Below are 16188 nucleotides of genomic sequence, written 5' to 3' on the forward strand. Positions count from 1 at the left end.
GTGGTGCCCAGAAAAGGCCCAGCCGCGTAATGAATGAAAGCACTGAGGTCCACCATTCACAGTGGCATGCTTCAACTCAAAGGAGACAGCAAGTGACAGTTCTAGTCTGTTAATCTGTGCAGGTTAATGATTATAGGTCAGGAGATGTAGATCAAACGAGAAGCTTGTGTATGTGTGTGTGTGTGCATGTAAAGGTTGCAGAGAGAAGTGGGGGTGTAACGAGGATCAATATCGGCATTAGCCTGTTAAAGTTCTTAGTGAAGAGCAACGCAATCACTTTGCTCTTAAATCTGTAGTGGGGTAAACCAGGGAGGCAATTTATCAGGACGCGTAGAGTTTCTAAGCTTTCAACTGCATCTCATTTGAAGTGAATAAGCCCGTTTAAACGAGCCTCCACAAGACTCAAATCTAATTTAAATGGAGGCACACTGAAACCAAATCCACACACACACACACACACACACACACACACACACACACACACACACACACACACACATCCCTCACCGCCAACAACAGATTTGAGATACCAAATTTGATGGTGAATACTTTTATTGTCATTATTTGAATCGCCCCGAGACCACCAGCTGCAACCGGCTGTCATCACTTGTCTTTTGTTAACTGTTGTTGTTGTTGCTGCATTATGTCCCCTCAGTTTTGGAAAAAGAAAATACAAACAGACCAGGCATCATGTCTCATCCAGGTACGTTACACCGCGCCTGAGCTGCTGCTTTTCTACAAACAAGCGAAAGAGCCACTTTAATATGACACTATATGAGTGACTTCTTCTGATTCAGAGTTGAGCAACAAACAAAAAAGTACCCGGGTAGAGCACAGTGGACTTATTACCTGTGAATGTTTAACCCTCTGGGTAACATTGGCATGCCGGAGTCCAGCAGCCTCACAGTGAAGCCTCACTTTCTCATTTTAGCATTTTGCTACAGCAAATGTTCACCAAATCAGCCGGTGCTTGTGGGCGTTAATAACAGATTACATTGCTTTAATGTGTTGGAACATTTGTGCTTCTAAAGCTGATTTGCACCCGACCTAAAACTACACTAAAACAGCTTGCTGTCTGTGTTAAAAAAAAAACACTGCAGGAAATGGACCAATAATGTATTTATACAGCGAGCCATTCACCTGGTAATGTGTTAGTATCACTACAAATTGGATCAATTTAATGATCAAGAGTTAGAAAAAGGATTTCAGAATATTTCTCTGCAGCGACTGTACGTTTCGGTTTAATTACTAAATGTTTACTGTGTTTCTTTACTGTGCAGAAATCGACTATGATGCAGACTTTGTATATGGTAAGTAACTACAACCTGTGGACAAAGTGTGTCTGAGTGAATAAAATTGTTTTAAATAAACGTTTTAAACTTCTGCCAGTGCTCTAAAAAGAGAAGAAATTGAAGGAACAAATGAAAAAGGTCCAAAGGAAAGCACAGGAAAGAGACAATGAAAGACGTGTGTTGACATTGTTCTACGTATCTGTGTAGACTACCACACACTTCGTGTCGCCGGTCTGGTCTTCGCCGGGGTCATTGTTTTCCTTTCCATCCTTCTGTTGGCAGGTAAGTCAACAGCTGAGCAACAGCCACAAACAGGAATTTGAAGAGTGACGGAAGACAAAACTGCGTATGACAGAGAATATGACCTTAGTTGTGTGTGTGTGTGTGTGTGTGTGTGTGTGTGTGTGTGTGTGTGTGTTGTGGGGCTTGAAATCATTCAGAATGTTGCTGGACAGACAAACATGCAACTAAACATATTTCCATTGAGTGATTTGAGGTAAACTGTATGTATTGATCCAATCCTACGACTATGTTTCAATCAGGATTTTTATCAGAGCAGCTTCGTTGAAAGAAAAGCTCGATAGTTGTGATCTTTGGGACAAAATAACCTCTTAATCTTGTTTCTAACTAAAGGCAACAAGATCACCAGCTGTGGCAAATCCAAGGTAAGGGAAATTAAATCCAGCTCTAAAGTGACACCTGTTGGCTATGGAAATAATTCAATTAAAATGATCATTTTAGGTTAAATGTGAGAATCTATTTTTAACAGTTGATATGAACTGAAAACTAAAACAAAAAATGATTAACAAATGAAATCCAAATTGCCTTGTGTATCTTCTCCAGCCCAAACCTGTTGAAGATGTTTAAACTGCACAGAACCAGCCAGGAACCAAGGAGAGTGCTGCACTGTGCCAAAATGCTGTTATGTGTGTAAGGACATGAGACTTTTGTACTAATAAAGTGTTCAATCTTGTCGTGTTTACTATGTTAGACATAATTACTGGACCATCTGGATTGGAAAATGCAAATGTACACTTAAGATAAATTAATTCATAAATATGCTCCCTTCCGTATTAACTATAACACTTTGACAGATTGACAGATTGACAGCTTCATTTTGGACATTTTCTCTAAAAAAAATAACATTAGCAACTCCAATCAGGTGACAAGTCAAATTACACTAAATAAAGCTTAAAATATAAAATGAGAACACAAGAATGTCAAAGTACATACTATATAATCATTATATGAAACCCAATATGCAATAAAAAATGTAACTGTAAATGTAAGATAGACATATATTGAATACAAATAGGAATACTTTTAAGTACAGATAACATAATATAGATACAAGAGGAACCACTCGTCTCAGAAATCCACCTTGTTGAAAGTTCTCACACGTTCCTTCCCTCAGATTTCAGTCACGTGTTAGGGGCTTCCCAAGGCCACAAGGGGACTTCTTCTTGTCTAAGCATTTAAGCAAATACTGCACCTAATTTTAGTAACTCTATTTCAGCGCTTCCTCTGCTAAAAGCGGATGTTATACGGCCCCTTTGACCTGTAGTCTCCACAACGCTCACTAGGTGGCGCCGATAAACCAACATGAGCACAGGAAGAAGCCCCGCGACTTCTCCTCCTCGGGCCGACGGGGAAGTGAACCCTGCTGGCCGAAGAGAGGGGAACCAAATGAGCCGAGATACTGTGGAAAACAAACCGGTAGGTGAAACGTGAGTTCAGTGCATCAGAGGTTTTACATTAAGACAACGGTGCGAGAAAGTTTGCGGCTAAAGATGACACCATAGATAAAAACAAAACTCAAAGGGCACCGTCACATGAGCTGCTGTAACTAAGCAGCTGGCCACCACATCAGATATTGTTGTTGCGTTTTTTGTCGTTGGCATAAAGGGCCCACGTGGAGGTGCGTTCACTACGTGAAACGGGACGTCCCGCGAGCCGAAGCCGAGCGGCGGCGGCGCCACATGGCAGCGCGTATTCCCGCCGCTGCTGCACACCTGACAAAGCGCATTAATCACACCGCCAGAAAACCGCACCTGATTAATTAGCCCTGAATAAATAAGTCGCTACGGGCAGAGACAGGAGCTGTCAGCCGGGTGAGTCCCAAGGCCCTCCTACCCCCCCCTCCCCCCCCACACACACACACTCACTCACTCCACTCTCACTCCACTCAGCCCCCTGAATCAGTGGGAAACATGAAGGACCAAGCTGTTATGAAAGTCAGCACATGAAGCCGCCAGCAGTGAAGAAGGCGGTTTTACCGGTCGGATCCCTCAGGGCTCAGGTCTCATCTGCTTTCCATAAGGGCTTCAGTTGGGAAGCCATTCATCACGCAGTTCACTGGCTGATAGCATCACACCGCCGCGAGAACTTTTTGGAGAACAACACGCAAACAAATGCGGGCTGTGGTGGTCAGCCACCGTTCCCATAAGCATCTCGGGTGGTATCTGCTGAGACCGAGGGAAACAAAGAGATCGAGACATTGGGTTTTTGTGGGATATGTCCTTTATCTCGGAATTCTTGCTGTATGTTTCAGTATAAACCTAACTTAATTACATTTGCTATATCATCTATATTCATTGCGACAATTCTGCACTAAACCGCCTGATTCTCAGCCTAAAGCTCATTGGATCCTCGTACTTGCATGTACATATTCAAAAGCTGGTCTGAATGTGTAGCTTAAAAAAATTTGAGGTAGTTTTAACTAACACTACTCAGACAGGAGTTTATTGTGTCTTTGTTTTGGACCCTTTGCCCGCAGTGATGTCCCATCTTTTGAATTGACTAATAGGAGAGATCTACACAAAATTATCATATGGAATATGCACAGAATATGCACAGAGTTGTCCTTCAAATGAATGTTCCCTCCGGCCGACCTCGGTCGCTGCGTGTTCACAAATCAGTTATAATCACCTGGTTTGTGACTCATCTTATGAATGAAGTTCATAAACTGAGGAATATAACACTTAAATAAGCCTTTCCTCAAATGGCAGCAATCACAACACCATTTTAATGTTTATTTCCATTAGTTTCGTTGCGTGTGCATCCTGGTAGTGTGCGAGCTTGTGTGTGGCTGTCTGTGAAACACGTTAAGCAGTAAGGTACAGGAGTGTTAACCCGTGGGAAAGTGAAGATAAGATCTGAGCACAGAGGGTCAAGGTGGAAAATCTGCCCCTTCAGCTAAATTTGACAACGGCCTCTCACAAGCTCTCTCGCATCAGTGTACTGTTCCCTTGATGTGATGTAACGGACCAGGAGTGAATAGATTTGCGTGTAAACGATAGTTGCTTTATGCTTATTTGTACAAGTTGTCCTAAAGCTCGCTACAGTTTAATGTAATATTTTACACGCAGAATATTACTAAATTATGTTGAGTATTTTTAAGACACTTGCATGAAGAGATCTGCTTGTTGTGTTGACAAGGATATGCACATTAATAACTGGAGTGTTGCATTAATCCAGCTATAACAAAGCAACCATGAGCGGATTCACCTGTTAGTGCTAACAGAGTTAGCCGGGCTGACTGGCTCCCCAACTGGTTTTGTAAATCCCGTCTTTTCAAGAAAAAAGCGAACTTTTGTTGGACATTTTTTTTCATTTCATTCAAGAGTTACTAAATACTCTAAAAGTATCAAGTTATATGTGTAACTCATTAAAAGTAGAAATATCTTGTAAGAGAGAAAGAATTCAATTTGGCAGGCTAGACTTTTGGCCTTTTTCATCCAGGGGCCGATCCTTTGATTTGGAGTCATCAGATAGTTTTCCCGAATTAAAATGTAAATATCAGTCCATGCAGTGAATTCAGTAAGTTGACAATGATAACATCTTTAATTGTGACCACTGGGTGTCACCAGATATCTCTGATCAATATCTCTACAAGGCACCGCCATATTCATCGAACTGCGTCTTCAAACACATTCCAATTTAAATCATCGATGTTAATCCTTTACCCAGCTGTTCAACTTTCACTCTGCTCGTCATGCTCGATGAACACGCGATCAAAGTCGGAAAGTGTGCTTGTGTGTCACCCACTACCGAGCGGGAGCGACGGGTCTCTCGGTTGGTCCCGCAGAGGACGCCTCCAGCGGCAGCCATCTTGGAAGTGGTGGTATCGCCCTGGCGCGGTACGTTTTTTTGTCTGCGGGCGCTCTGTCTGTTTTGGAATCTCACCCTCATCTCCAATTTCTTTTTCTTTCTCTTCTAGATGGGATCCTCTTCCTCCCCCCGTCTCCGTTGCCCCGCTGCTTCTCAGCCATGCAAATAGTCTCATTTGCCAACGTGGAAAAAAAAGTGGGGAGGAAAAAAACACAGAGGCAAACCTCCAGTTGAAGAAGGTGCCCCCCCCCCCCCAACCCCATCCCCCCTCCACCTCCCCACACGCCACCTCCGCCCCTCACCCCATCCTCTCGTTATCCTCCCCAGCTCATTTGAATAAATTAGCGCCCCTTGAAGTCTCATGTTCGTGTGTGTGTAGCAAAAATGCACATACTGTGGGGCGGTGGAGCAGCCTGGGCTTTGCGTGTCCTGCGCCTCGCCGTCCATGTAGACGCACGTTCGCGGACGCGCACACCCTTCCGAGTTGCTGATACACTCTCACACATCTGCCACAACAATCGCGCGTGCCTGGTTTAAAGGCAAACACACTCCGTTGCTCGGCCCCTTCCCGTTAATGCACTGCGGCACGGTGGCGTGTGATTCATATTGGCCTAATGCAGTGGCTCGTTCCCACGCTGGCATGCGGAGCTCGCCGGGCGGCCCCCACTGAGGGGAAGGAGTCCCGCAGCCCGTCGCTCGGCGTTGACTGCGTTTCCGATCTGTTGGCACTGCCTCGATGAGGTTCTGAAGGAACGCGACGGCTCCGTTTGATCCGTCATGCAGCAATTTGCCTGGTCCAACTCGTCCAGTCGCGATGCCCCAGCGTCGGCGCTACCCGTGCTGCTCACTGCCCTCGCCCATTTTGATCCCTGTGACCTTGCGTGAAGCAGTAGCACCACGAGCCCCCTTCCTGTAGTGATTTCTACGTCGTTGCTAGGGTCTCATTGGGCTGCCTTTGTGCATTAATAGTGGATACATTAGCGCTAATATGATCCTAGCATGTAGTCGGGCCCTGAGGGGGAGCTCTGATTGTCTGAGCAGTAACATTAACATCCACATTAAATTATCCGCCTCTTACTCTCTCTGTGTTTGCCCCTCACACCCCCCCCCCCCTCCCTTTGCTCTCTTTTCGTCTACTGCCACACTCACCTATTTTCAGAGAGTCACATAGCACCGCGGATCGTTTTAGTGGTGTGTGGCAGCTTGTCCTGGGTCCCATCCTCACAGACGGACGCTTTAGCTGTCTGGGAGCTGCTTGCCTTTTCTCTGGCCTTGCTGGCCCGGCTCAGCCTGTCAGGCTCCATGATGATCACGAGCTGACGTTACAGTACAACCTGTCTGGTGCTGTCAGGCTGACTCACATCTGCCCCTTAACCAGCTTGCCCCGCTGCCTTTTGATGTCTTGAGTGAGTCCTTCAAGTGTTACGATGCACTGCTGCAGGGTAGGACCTCTGTGTGTGAGGAGCTTGGTTCGAGTGTCATGGTGTTGGGTGCTGTTATCTGACCAGTTTGCCATTGGGAGAGGATACTTGAAGCTGATTATATTCCCTGAAAGTATCTAAACCAGAGGCTCACTCACCATACAGCACTCTGCATAGAGCTGAAAAGTGTTCATCTGTATATATATCTTTGAGCACATATCTCGATGTACAGTATTTGCCACAGAGGTGATTTTGTGCACACCACGTGCCCTCGTTGTACTGTGGTTTTTGTACGTGCAGGTTAGTGGGTCTGTTTGAAAGCGATATAGAGGGTGCGTGGGGGTGTGTGCATCCACCTGTTGCATAACAGGAGAGTGGAGGCAGAGTGCTGCCTTGCCTGCCACATCACAGCGGCTCTTCAGTGGGAGTGAGAGAGGCCACATCCTGTCTTTGCCTTGGCTGAAATCCACAATCAGGACTACATTTGGTTACGCAACTGTCAATTAGAAGGTGTTCGATGTCGTGTGAGTTGTGCTACGGACAACCATTAGAGATTTTGTGCTCGGTCTTAAATGGACGAACAACAATCATCTTTGCGTTGGTATTTATTGTGCGTTGATTATCTAGGATAGAGCTGACTGAGACAGCTTTAAGCATTGTAGGAATGTCTGAGGTCATGTGGGTCAGTATAAGTGAAATAGGAAAGTGATTTAGATCAATCAGTGGTATTGACACTCCATCTGGTGGGACATCCACTCTCACTGCGGCATATGAACAGACCCATATTATGATACATAACTTAATATATAAAACGGTTAACCCTTCAGTCTGGTGTTTATGTGCTAACGTGACTGCACATGTTGTTCTTTTCTAATGTTGTAGTTTGCAGTCAGACTAACTCACATATTCTTTAAGGATACATTAGTATGTATATGAATGTTTGGGTTTTTCTAAATGCTTAAAATAGGTGACAGTTAAAGGGTTAGGGTAAACGCTTTGGAACAGGGAATAATCTGGCCATCGAAGATGATTGATGAGTCAAATTTAATGAATTTATTGAATATTGATTACCGTATACACACAACTTTTACGTTAGGCTAATTGGTGATACGCCGCCTATTCTTTATGAATTGTCATGTATTGATTTAAGTTTGTGGGAACGGAGCGCAGCGCACGTTCACCTGAAGTTGAGGCTGCAGCTTGATGCTGCGCTTGTTCCCTGCACACTGCTTAATGCCCATGTGCTTTAACACTTTACAAGTGCACATTCTGTTTATTTGACTTTTATTATTTGTGCGCAAGGGTGCTTGGGTTATGACAACTGGTTTATGGAAATTCTGGAGTTTATTTGCATGATGAATGCGCACATGCGTTTTCCTCCACCAACGGTTCCTTTTGTTACTTCCACATATGAAAACAACATTTACATGACATGTACGGTGGTGCATTTAGTCTTTGGAACTCCGTTAAACTGTTGGATTAAAGCATATATCCAGCGCGCGTAATGCGGGAGGCAGCGTGCGGTCTTCCGTTTGGTTCATATCAGCTATCCATCACGGCGCTGCGTTAGGATGCCGGGGGTGGGGCGACAGCAGCCTGTCCCGTCGAGGGGAGGAGGGAACGGGGAGCAGAGGCGGTACTTTCTCCGCGGCTCGTTTCTCGGCGCCGGAGAGTGCGGGACCAGGGCTGGAGAGACCGCCGGGGTGTATCAGCAGAACCAGTCCAGCACGCAGCCTCGCCTGGCCGACCGCTGCGCCGTGCACTCTTCTCGGGGGACTGCACAACATTCCTGTGAAATATAACTGCTTTTAATGGCATGTGGCTTGTAACTTTACTTCTGCTGTATTCTTTGCAAGAAGGTGGGTTGACAATCTTTGTCTTCAAGTGTTTCTTGTCTGCATGCCGTCTCCTCCTCCTCCTCTCAGTGCAACGCCGAAGTTCGCTCTGCGTATTAAGTATGTAATCGGGTGGATATGTAATGTTTTATTGAAATATATTCACAAAGGAGGGGTCAGAGATGTCAAATCCAACCCCAAAGCACCTTGGCAAGAGGACTGGTAACTTTTTCTTAAAGCTTTAAAATGTTTTTTTCCTGGTCAGCTGTCGCTTTCCTCCTCGCCGAGTGCTTGGATGTATCCTGTGTCCTCAACGTCTCATCATGATTAGCTGATCATATGATTAAAAACGATTAAAAAAAGCTCGAGTCTAAAAATGAATATTAACTTAATTCGGGCTAAGAGCAGCCAAGCCATATAGGTATCAGACGTGCACATAGCGTTATTTAGAGTGAAAAGGGCATTTGCATTTTGCACGATGAGTACGTGGAGGTGTCGTGAATATGGAGGCTGTTGAATCGGCGGAGAGGCTGATAAGGATCTGCGGGCGCGCGCGCCGGCCGGCGGGCGACCTCGAGCGCTGCTGCTGGCCGCAGCTGCAGGCCGTTCACTTGCAAAAGTCCAAGTGGGAAAAGTAGTTTAATATTTTTCCGACTTCCTCTGCCCTGTCCCAGCAAAACACAAGATGTTGGTGTGTGCGTGAGTGAGTGAGTGAGTGCGTGTGCATGTGAGAGTGCTTGTAGGGAGGTAGAAGGAGGAGAGGTGGGGACGGGGGGTAGAAGATGGAGGAAATCATTATTTTTCTAAGCCATTTTTTGGGACGAAGCACTCAAATAGTGCACATGCACCGGTTTGGCCCTGCGTGCGTGAGCCTGCGTGCGGCTCTCTGGCAACAGGGGTCAATACATTTGATCACACATTTCCCCCTGGGGGTTAATAGACTATATATCTATCTATTTTCTGAGGGATGTGTGAACTAACGCGGGGGATATCGAGCGCTGGCCTGTCATTTGTAGATAAGTTGGATATTTAAAAGACGAGGCCATGTATGTGTTTGTTTTCTGTAATAGGCTGTGCAGTGTTGCTGTATGCAGACTCAGTTGTCATCGTGCCTAATTATTCATCCACCATTTTCTGTGGCATCAGATTCACTACTGATTAGCTCCGCTTTAAATACTGCAGATGGAAAAAGAGTGATTCACTTCGCGATGCTTCTTCGGTACAATGGCTTTCTTCCACTTTGCAAAAACCACACGGTGGAGAACACATTTTAGCATTACATCTTAGTTTTAAGATAAACATATTTTATTGTACACTTTATATTCCTCACTTTCCTTTAATCGCTGATCTAAAAGAGAAGACGCCGGATTATGAACCTTGTCAGTGTACACATTTGAAATAACGTGAGCATTTCTTTATAATTGGGGGCAGCTCGTGTGTTTCATGGCGCTTGTCTCCAACATTGGCCTTGGCAGTGCCCTCTGCCAAGCTGCAGCTGCGGTGGGGGCTTCGGTGCTGTTTTTGTTGTATGTAATTGGATTACAGGGTCTATTTCGATTATACGCACTGTACGTTGCCCTGTCCCGTGACTGAACGAGATGTACTGAGTGTGTATGCGTGTGTGTGTGCGTGTGTTGAAGGGGGGCGGGGGGGTAAACAGCCACTGGAGCGGAAAGAGTGCTTGAAATGCGAGAGATGTAGATAACGCAGTGGAAAACAAACTTCTATTTTCTGTTGTTTTTCAGCGCCATGCTCCAGTAATTTCACACGAATATACTGTGATTTGTTTTGTGTCGTGGCTGCGATGAATTTCAGATACGTGTAATTTTTGATAAACTCAATTTTAAGGGCGGAAGCGGGGTTTATTATCATACATGCATATGCATTAGTACTGCGTATTTTCCCAGTCCGGCCGCGCCTCCTAGAATGGCACACACGTCTGCTTATTTTCATCGGCTTCATCAGAAGGATGATACATTTCAGATCACACCATTGCACGTTTTTAAGACAATTTTGTCTTCTTCTCTATACCTTTTCTGTCATTAATTCGACATTCATTAGGTTATTACTGACAGTTTGCTGCTTTGGTTTGGCTGCACATCAGCACACCTGCACATGAGTGCGGAGAGGAGGAGGAGATGGATAGATGGATAAATAGAGGGAGAGGAGGGGGGAGGATACACTCGTTCTTCTTTGTCATGATTTGGGAGGCTGCTTGTCATTTTATGGAAATACAATTGAGACAAACTCAGCCGAGGGGTGTGTATGAATCTACTTTAAGGCCCGACGGGCCAGAACATGGCCTGAGAAACTAGAAAATACACGTTTACTGCGAACAGAATATTTGTTAATCAGTAAAAATAAACAGACGTGTCTCTTTGCTGTGGAATTTTAAGCGCTTCAATCAGTAATTGTATAAAGTTCCGGGAAAAACAAGTATTGGATTGATCGAGATGGAGTGAGAGCTGTTGCTATAATTATTTCATCAATTAATGAGATTCCAGTTTTAACCAGTTTCGCTCGACAGAGCCTCCTGCAACACACACGCGGAATTAAACTGAATATAGTTCCAGTGTTCCTGCGCATTTGTATAACACTTTGGCCCTTGTGTATCCACTTAATTTTTAATAGAGCAAACACCTTGTTTCGCTAATTCATTTATTTTAACCAGTGTGTGTGTGTGTGTGTGTGTGTGTGTGTGTGTGTGTGTGTGTGTGTGTGTGTGTGTGTGTGTGTGTGTGTGTGTGTGCGTGCGTGCGTGCGTGCGTGCGTGTGTCCATCCAAAAGCAATCTGATACGATGAAATGCCACTTATTGCATTTAATGTCAGCTCATTTTCCCCCCTCGATGATAGAAAACGACGTGGACACTCAAGAGTATTTCAACACACGCGAGGTGTGAAGAGCAGGACATCTCATCTGGTTTAAAACCACCCGTACTTTGTCATCCCTTTACGCGGGGCTCCTGAGTGGCCCTCAGACCCGCCTGTGACGCCGAACTGTGGCGTGGCAGACGGCGGCCTGTGTGAACATTGTGAAAGCAGAACCGATTCCCGACAGGAGAAGTGCTTGGAGGGGGAAGCCCAGTAATTGCGGTATGAGTCAGACCAGGCTACACCCTGACGATGCACTCAGATCTGTTGCGTCTGGATTTGGGAAGTGAGGCTTTAGCGGCTGATTGAAGGAGTGTGACAACAACATCGACGTTTCTTTTTTTCTTTTTTTTTAGTCCCTTTCTTTCTGTTTCTCTCTCTCTCTCGCTAGCCAAATATCAGAGCTTTGCTTTTACTGAGTTGTGTTTGACATATAGTTCGATTCCACGTTTTGGATTGTTTGATTGAAAACGAGTAAAAAGGAGAGTTGTACTTTGGCCAGCTTGAAAGGTGCGCATATGCATGTTTGCTTGAGACGTCGCGTCCCACGAATTCGAAGTGATTTAGTTCATCTTAAGTTAACTTGTCTCACACTTCTGCGGCAAGTAAGAAGTGGCAAGGGTTGTCTTTCTACTTTTGCAGTCACAATTTTTTTTCTTTTCTAAGATTTGATAAGCGAACAACAGCGCGCGAAAGGACTCGGTACGGGGGATAATCGGGCTTTTAGCCTATTTCCGTTGTCACGCAACACCACTCAAAGAACGATCCCAACCATCTCTAATGTTTGCCATCACGCATTCGTAGATCTTAACCCCCCCAAAACATCGTAAATGAACTACGCAGTCACTTACAGAATTGGATTCGGACCGCTCATTCAACAGGTTTTGCGCACAACAGTCGTGTCCGGTGGACCGCCCTCTCCATTACGCACGGAGAAGGATTGATAGTCGTGTCTTGAATGACAAACGATTGCAACAAATTCACTTTAACATCTCACAATCGATTCTTCCCTCTCTCCTGTTCTGCTTACTATCAAACAATTGATGGCCCTGTCTCCGAGGGAGAATAGGGGAAAAACACATCTCGACAAATCTGACACTCACTTCAACAACAGAAACCATCCCTTTAAAGTGGGACATGCAGATTTCCAAATGCTACTTTACTGACACTGCATCCATTGTATATATGGGTTGTTAACCACGACCACCTCTCCCTTGTATGTTTACTGTGTATATGTGTGTGCATGCGTGTTCACACCCCTTCATCATGTCATCTAGTTCTTTTCTTTGTTCAGTACAGTGTTTGTCCCAGTGGAAGTACACCATGCTATAAATGATTTCTTTTATAGTGACACATTTTCATCCAACTCCAATGCATATCTCAATCGCATCACGGCAACGACTGTATTGCCACTGAGTTCAATGCTTCATTTGTTATTAGGCCTGAATGTGTTTTGTGTGCTGCTATCTGTAGTGCTACATGTTTCACCACAGAACATCTACTGGCTATTATAAACGCATATGCAATCTGAAATGTGTTTATGTGACTTTGTATGCGTTTGAAGGAGAGAACGAGTGAGAGAGGGTGGGAGAGGTGGGATTTATAGCCCTGTTTTTCTATGCACGTGATAAATCTCAGTGTGTGTGTGTGTGTCTGAATGAATGTAGATGAGACAGAAAAAGCTGCATTATGCATAGCGGTTCACCATAGGCAATATCCTTCCTTCTCCAGCATACATATTCATACTCCATTCATGCCCATTGCGGAAAAAAGTGAAAATGTTTTTGGGGTGGACTGCAGAGAAATATTTGAGTTAAAAGGAAACGTGAAGGTTAAGAAAATGTGGAAAAGGAATAAATAAACAAAGATTAGGTGGTTTAGCCGACAGGAAAGTCTGAGGGTTTTACCCCAATAAACTTTGACTTTTTTTTATTGTAATCAAGGCATTCAGGCTTGAAGAAGGAAATCAAAATAGAGTTCACGATCACATGAGTGCTGCTCCTTTACTCCTTCTTCATTTGGAGAAGGAGAGCCTGGGGCCACAAAAGGTCTCTGGTAACGGTCCGAGGTTAGTGTTGCCCAAATAAAGAGCGAAAGGTTATTGTGCGCCACGTTTTATGAATGAGACGTTTAGAGTTGATTATGAAGTTTCCCTGTGGTCATATGCAAATTTTATTTAAATTTCATGGACGATTCAAGGTTGCTTAATTTGTCTGAGGCCACGCTACATGATGATGCCCACTACATCACGGTGCCATTTGCACCCCTCATCTGAGGTTGAGACTCCATTGAACTCCGTAAACAAATTACAGTGCTCCATGTCTAGAACATATCAAACATGACCAACAGCGGTAGCATGAACTCGTTATGCCAAGTGGCTTCCATTTTTTTAAACAATTCAGTCACACTTTCATTCTTCCTGATGATTTTGATAGATTGAAACAGCACGGGTTCGTCTTGGTGGTCTTTTCCACCTGAGGCCGTAATTTGTGCCATGTAGACTGGGGATTGCTTCCGTATGGTTCTAAACATGTGTCATTGCTTGAATGAATGTGTTTATGTGAACGGTGACCTGAATTCATACCATAGGACAAAGCCATTAGCCATGCACGGCATCATAAGCTGCGTCCTTTTAAGAGGTTTTCCGTGGGACTTTGAGTTGTTGACTCCAAACTGTTTTGCTGTTTGAGGCCAGTTTGGTGATAGCACATGATGGTTTATGGTTTGTTTATTTTTTAATAGAGCACATTGGGAATGCACAGTGGTTCAGGACACATACAAGGGATTGAATAATAAATCGAAGCAGAGGAAAATGATCACAGGGTAGGTAAAATGCGGCTATATGTTACTCAAAATGGAAATCCCGTTTATTTATTAAGACTTTCCCATAACATGGGATCCATTGGAAAGTTATTCTAGCTGTTCACAAAATGTAGTAAATAGACTTGGTTTCATTTAAAGGCAGACGTTTGGGAACCAGAAGTGGGGATTCTGCTTTCACCCAGTGGGGACTCCGGCCTTTACCTGGTTACCAGCTTTGACCAGTTTTACTTGGGGTTTAGCAAGTGGGAAGTAGCTCAGACAAATAGGTTGGTTGCAAACACTTCCATGTGTTCCTTATCAAGCCGTCCATGTCGGTGCTCTCCGTGGTGCTGAAAGTGCAGATCCGTCAGCCTAGCAGCCTTTCAGGGTGATTGACACGGATTCAAACGAGAGGATGGTTTGAACTTGACCCGAATTCAAATTTGAACACAAAGGATCTGCTCCAATTTTAGCTCTCTATCTCCTCAGCATATCTGCTTTGCCTCGAGCAGCGATTGCATCTTTTTCCTGAACACCTCCGCCCCTGCTGGTGACTGAGTTTGACATCAAAATCTGAGGAAGTGATTTAACATTACCCTCTCTATACCTTTGACCTGACCACACACATGCTTGCACACATATACACACATACTCACTCACTCGGCTGCAATACAAACACCTTTGCACTTGAGCACCTTTATCCCGGACCAGCCACCCATGTCCTGTCTATGATATTGCACTCCTGCTTGACGCTCTGATCTCTCCTTCCGTCAAACGCCCATGTATACATGTGAATCAGGGAAGTCGGACACCGGCCTCCCACGGCAGTGCGATTACTGAGTGGATAGACAGTGTGTGAGTGTGTGTGTTGAATGCGATAGGAGATTATGACTAGTAACTCAAAAATATAAATCAGAGGGATGCCGACAGATCTATTAAGTGTACAAACCGACAAGGAAGAGAGTTGAAATCACCTAATTACGGCGAATCCGGTCCGTTTTAATTTAATCCTATATTTGTTCATTTGACCTTTTAACGTTTTATCATGTCATTATCATCATCTTTAATGTATTGTTATTAATGCCATTATGTCGCTGGATGTTACTATTCATACAGAGATGAAAATGGTGTTCTGTATCAACCCTTCATCCGCATTCTTGGCAAGTGTTAAGAGCTTCAAAAGATGGCCAGTGGGCCTTGCATTTCTAATTGTATAGCTAGTTACTAAGGATATCCATTGATGTAGAGGATCTGTAGAAATAAGATCCTCTATGATACCTGATAGTGTTTTTATGCATTGATGTGTCACCCCATTTTCTCCCAGCACAGAGAGAATTACAGAGATAAGACTAATCCAGGCATTGTTGACACAATCCAGGAAAGGGGATTAATTAAGTATCATTGTCTGAGAAGAAACTTCTCTTGCTCTGGGCACAGTGTCTTCCCCTGGCCTGTCGCCAAGCTGAGCTCAGCACTTTACACTCCTCTACTCCCCCAGCTCCCTGGTCACGGCAAACGTACACACTCAGAAACACACAAATCTTAAAAGATCCCTCTCTGCCTCAGTCTGAACCGGAAGAGGGTGTTTGAGAGAGAGGATATACGAGGCTCTATCTCCCCTAGGACAACTTATCTGACTGTAGCTCTTCATCTCTGCCACAATACCAACATCTGTGTTATCCAGCCCCAGTATCCAGATAGAGAACCACTTTCAGTGGATATGAATGCCTTGAGACGAAGAGGAAGAAATGCAGCAGTTTGCTAGCACGCTAATACTGAAAGATGAAGGGTATTAACATGAAGAAGGAGAGCGGTGGTAGTCGAGTTATGTGTCCTGTTTTTCCCGTCTATTGAGG

At 44.6% G+C, this 16188-nt stretch overlaps 1 protein-coding gene across 1 annotated transcript in view; it reads left to right on the forward strand.

Annotated features, from left to right (window-relative positions):
* Positions 1-8445: 8445 nt before the first annotated feature.
* dscaml1 (Down syndrome cell adhesion molecule like 1) overlaps positions 8446-16188 on the forward strand; it is a 77619-nt gene continuing 69876 nt past the window's right edge. The window contains exon 1 of the mRNA XM_040177043.2: positions 8446-8682. Coding sequence (XP_040032977.2) covers positions 8640-8682 — 43 coding nt within the window. The 5' untranslated portion in view covers positions 8446-8639. The remainder of the gene's footprint in view (positions 8683-16188) is intronic.

The sequence above is a fragment of the Gasterosteus aculeatus genome, chromosome 1 (assembly GCF_964276395.1).
Source record: "Gasterosteus aculeatus chromosome 1, fGasAcu3.hap1.1, whole genome shotgun sequence".
In the NCBI taxonomy this organism is placed as follows: Eukaryota; Metazoa; Chordata; class Actinopteri; order Perciformes; family Gasterosteidae; genus Gasterosteus; species Gasterosteus aculeatus.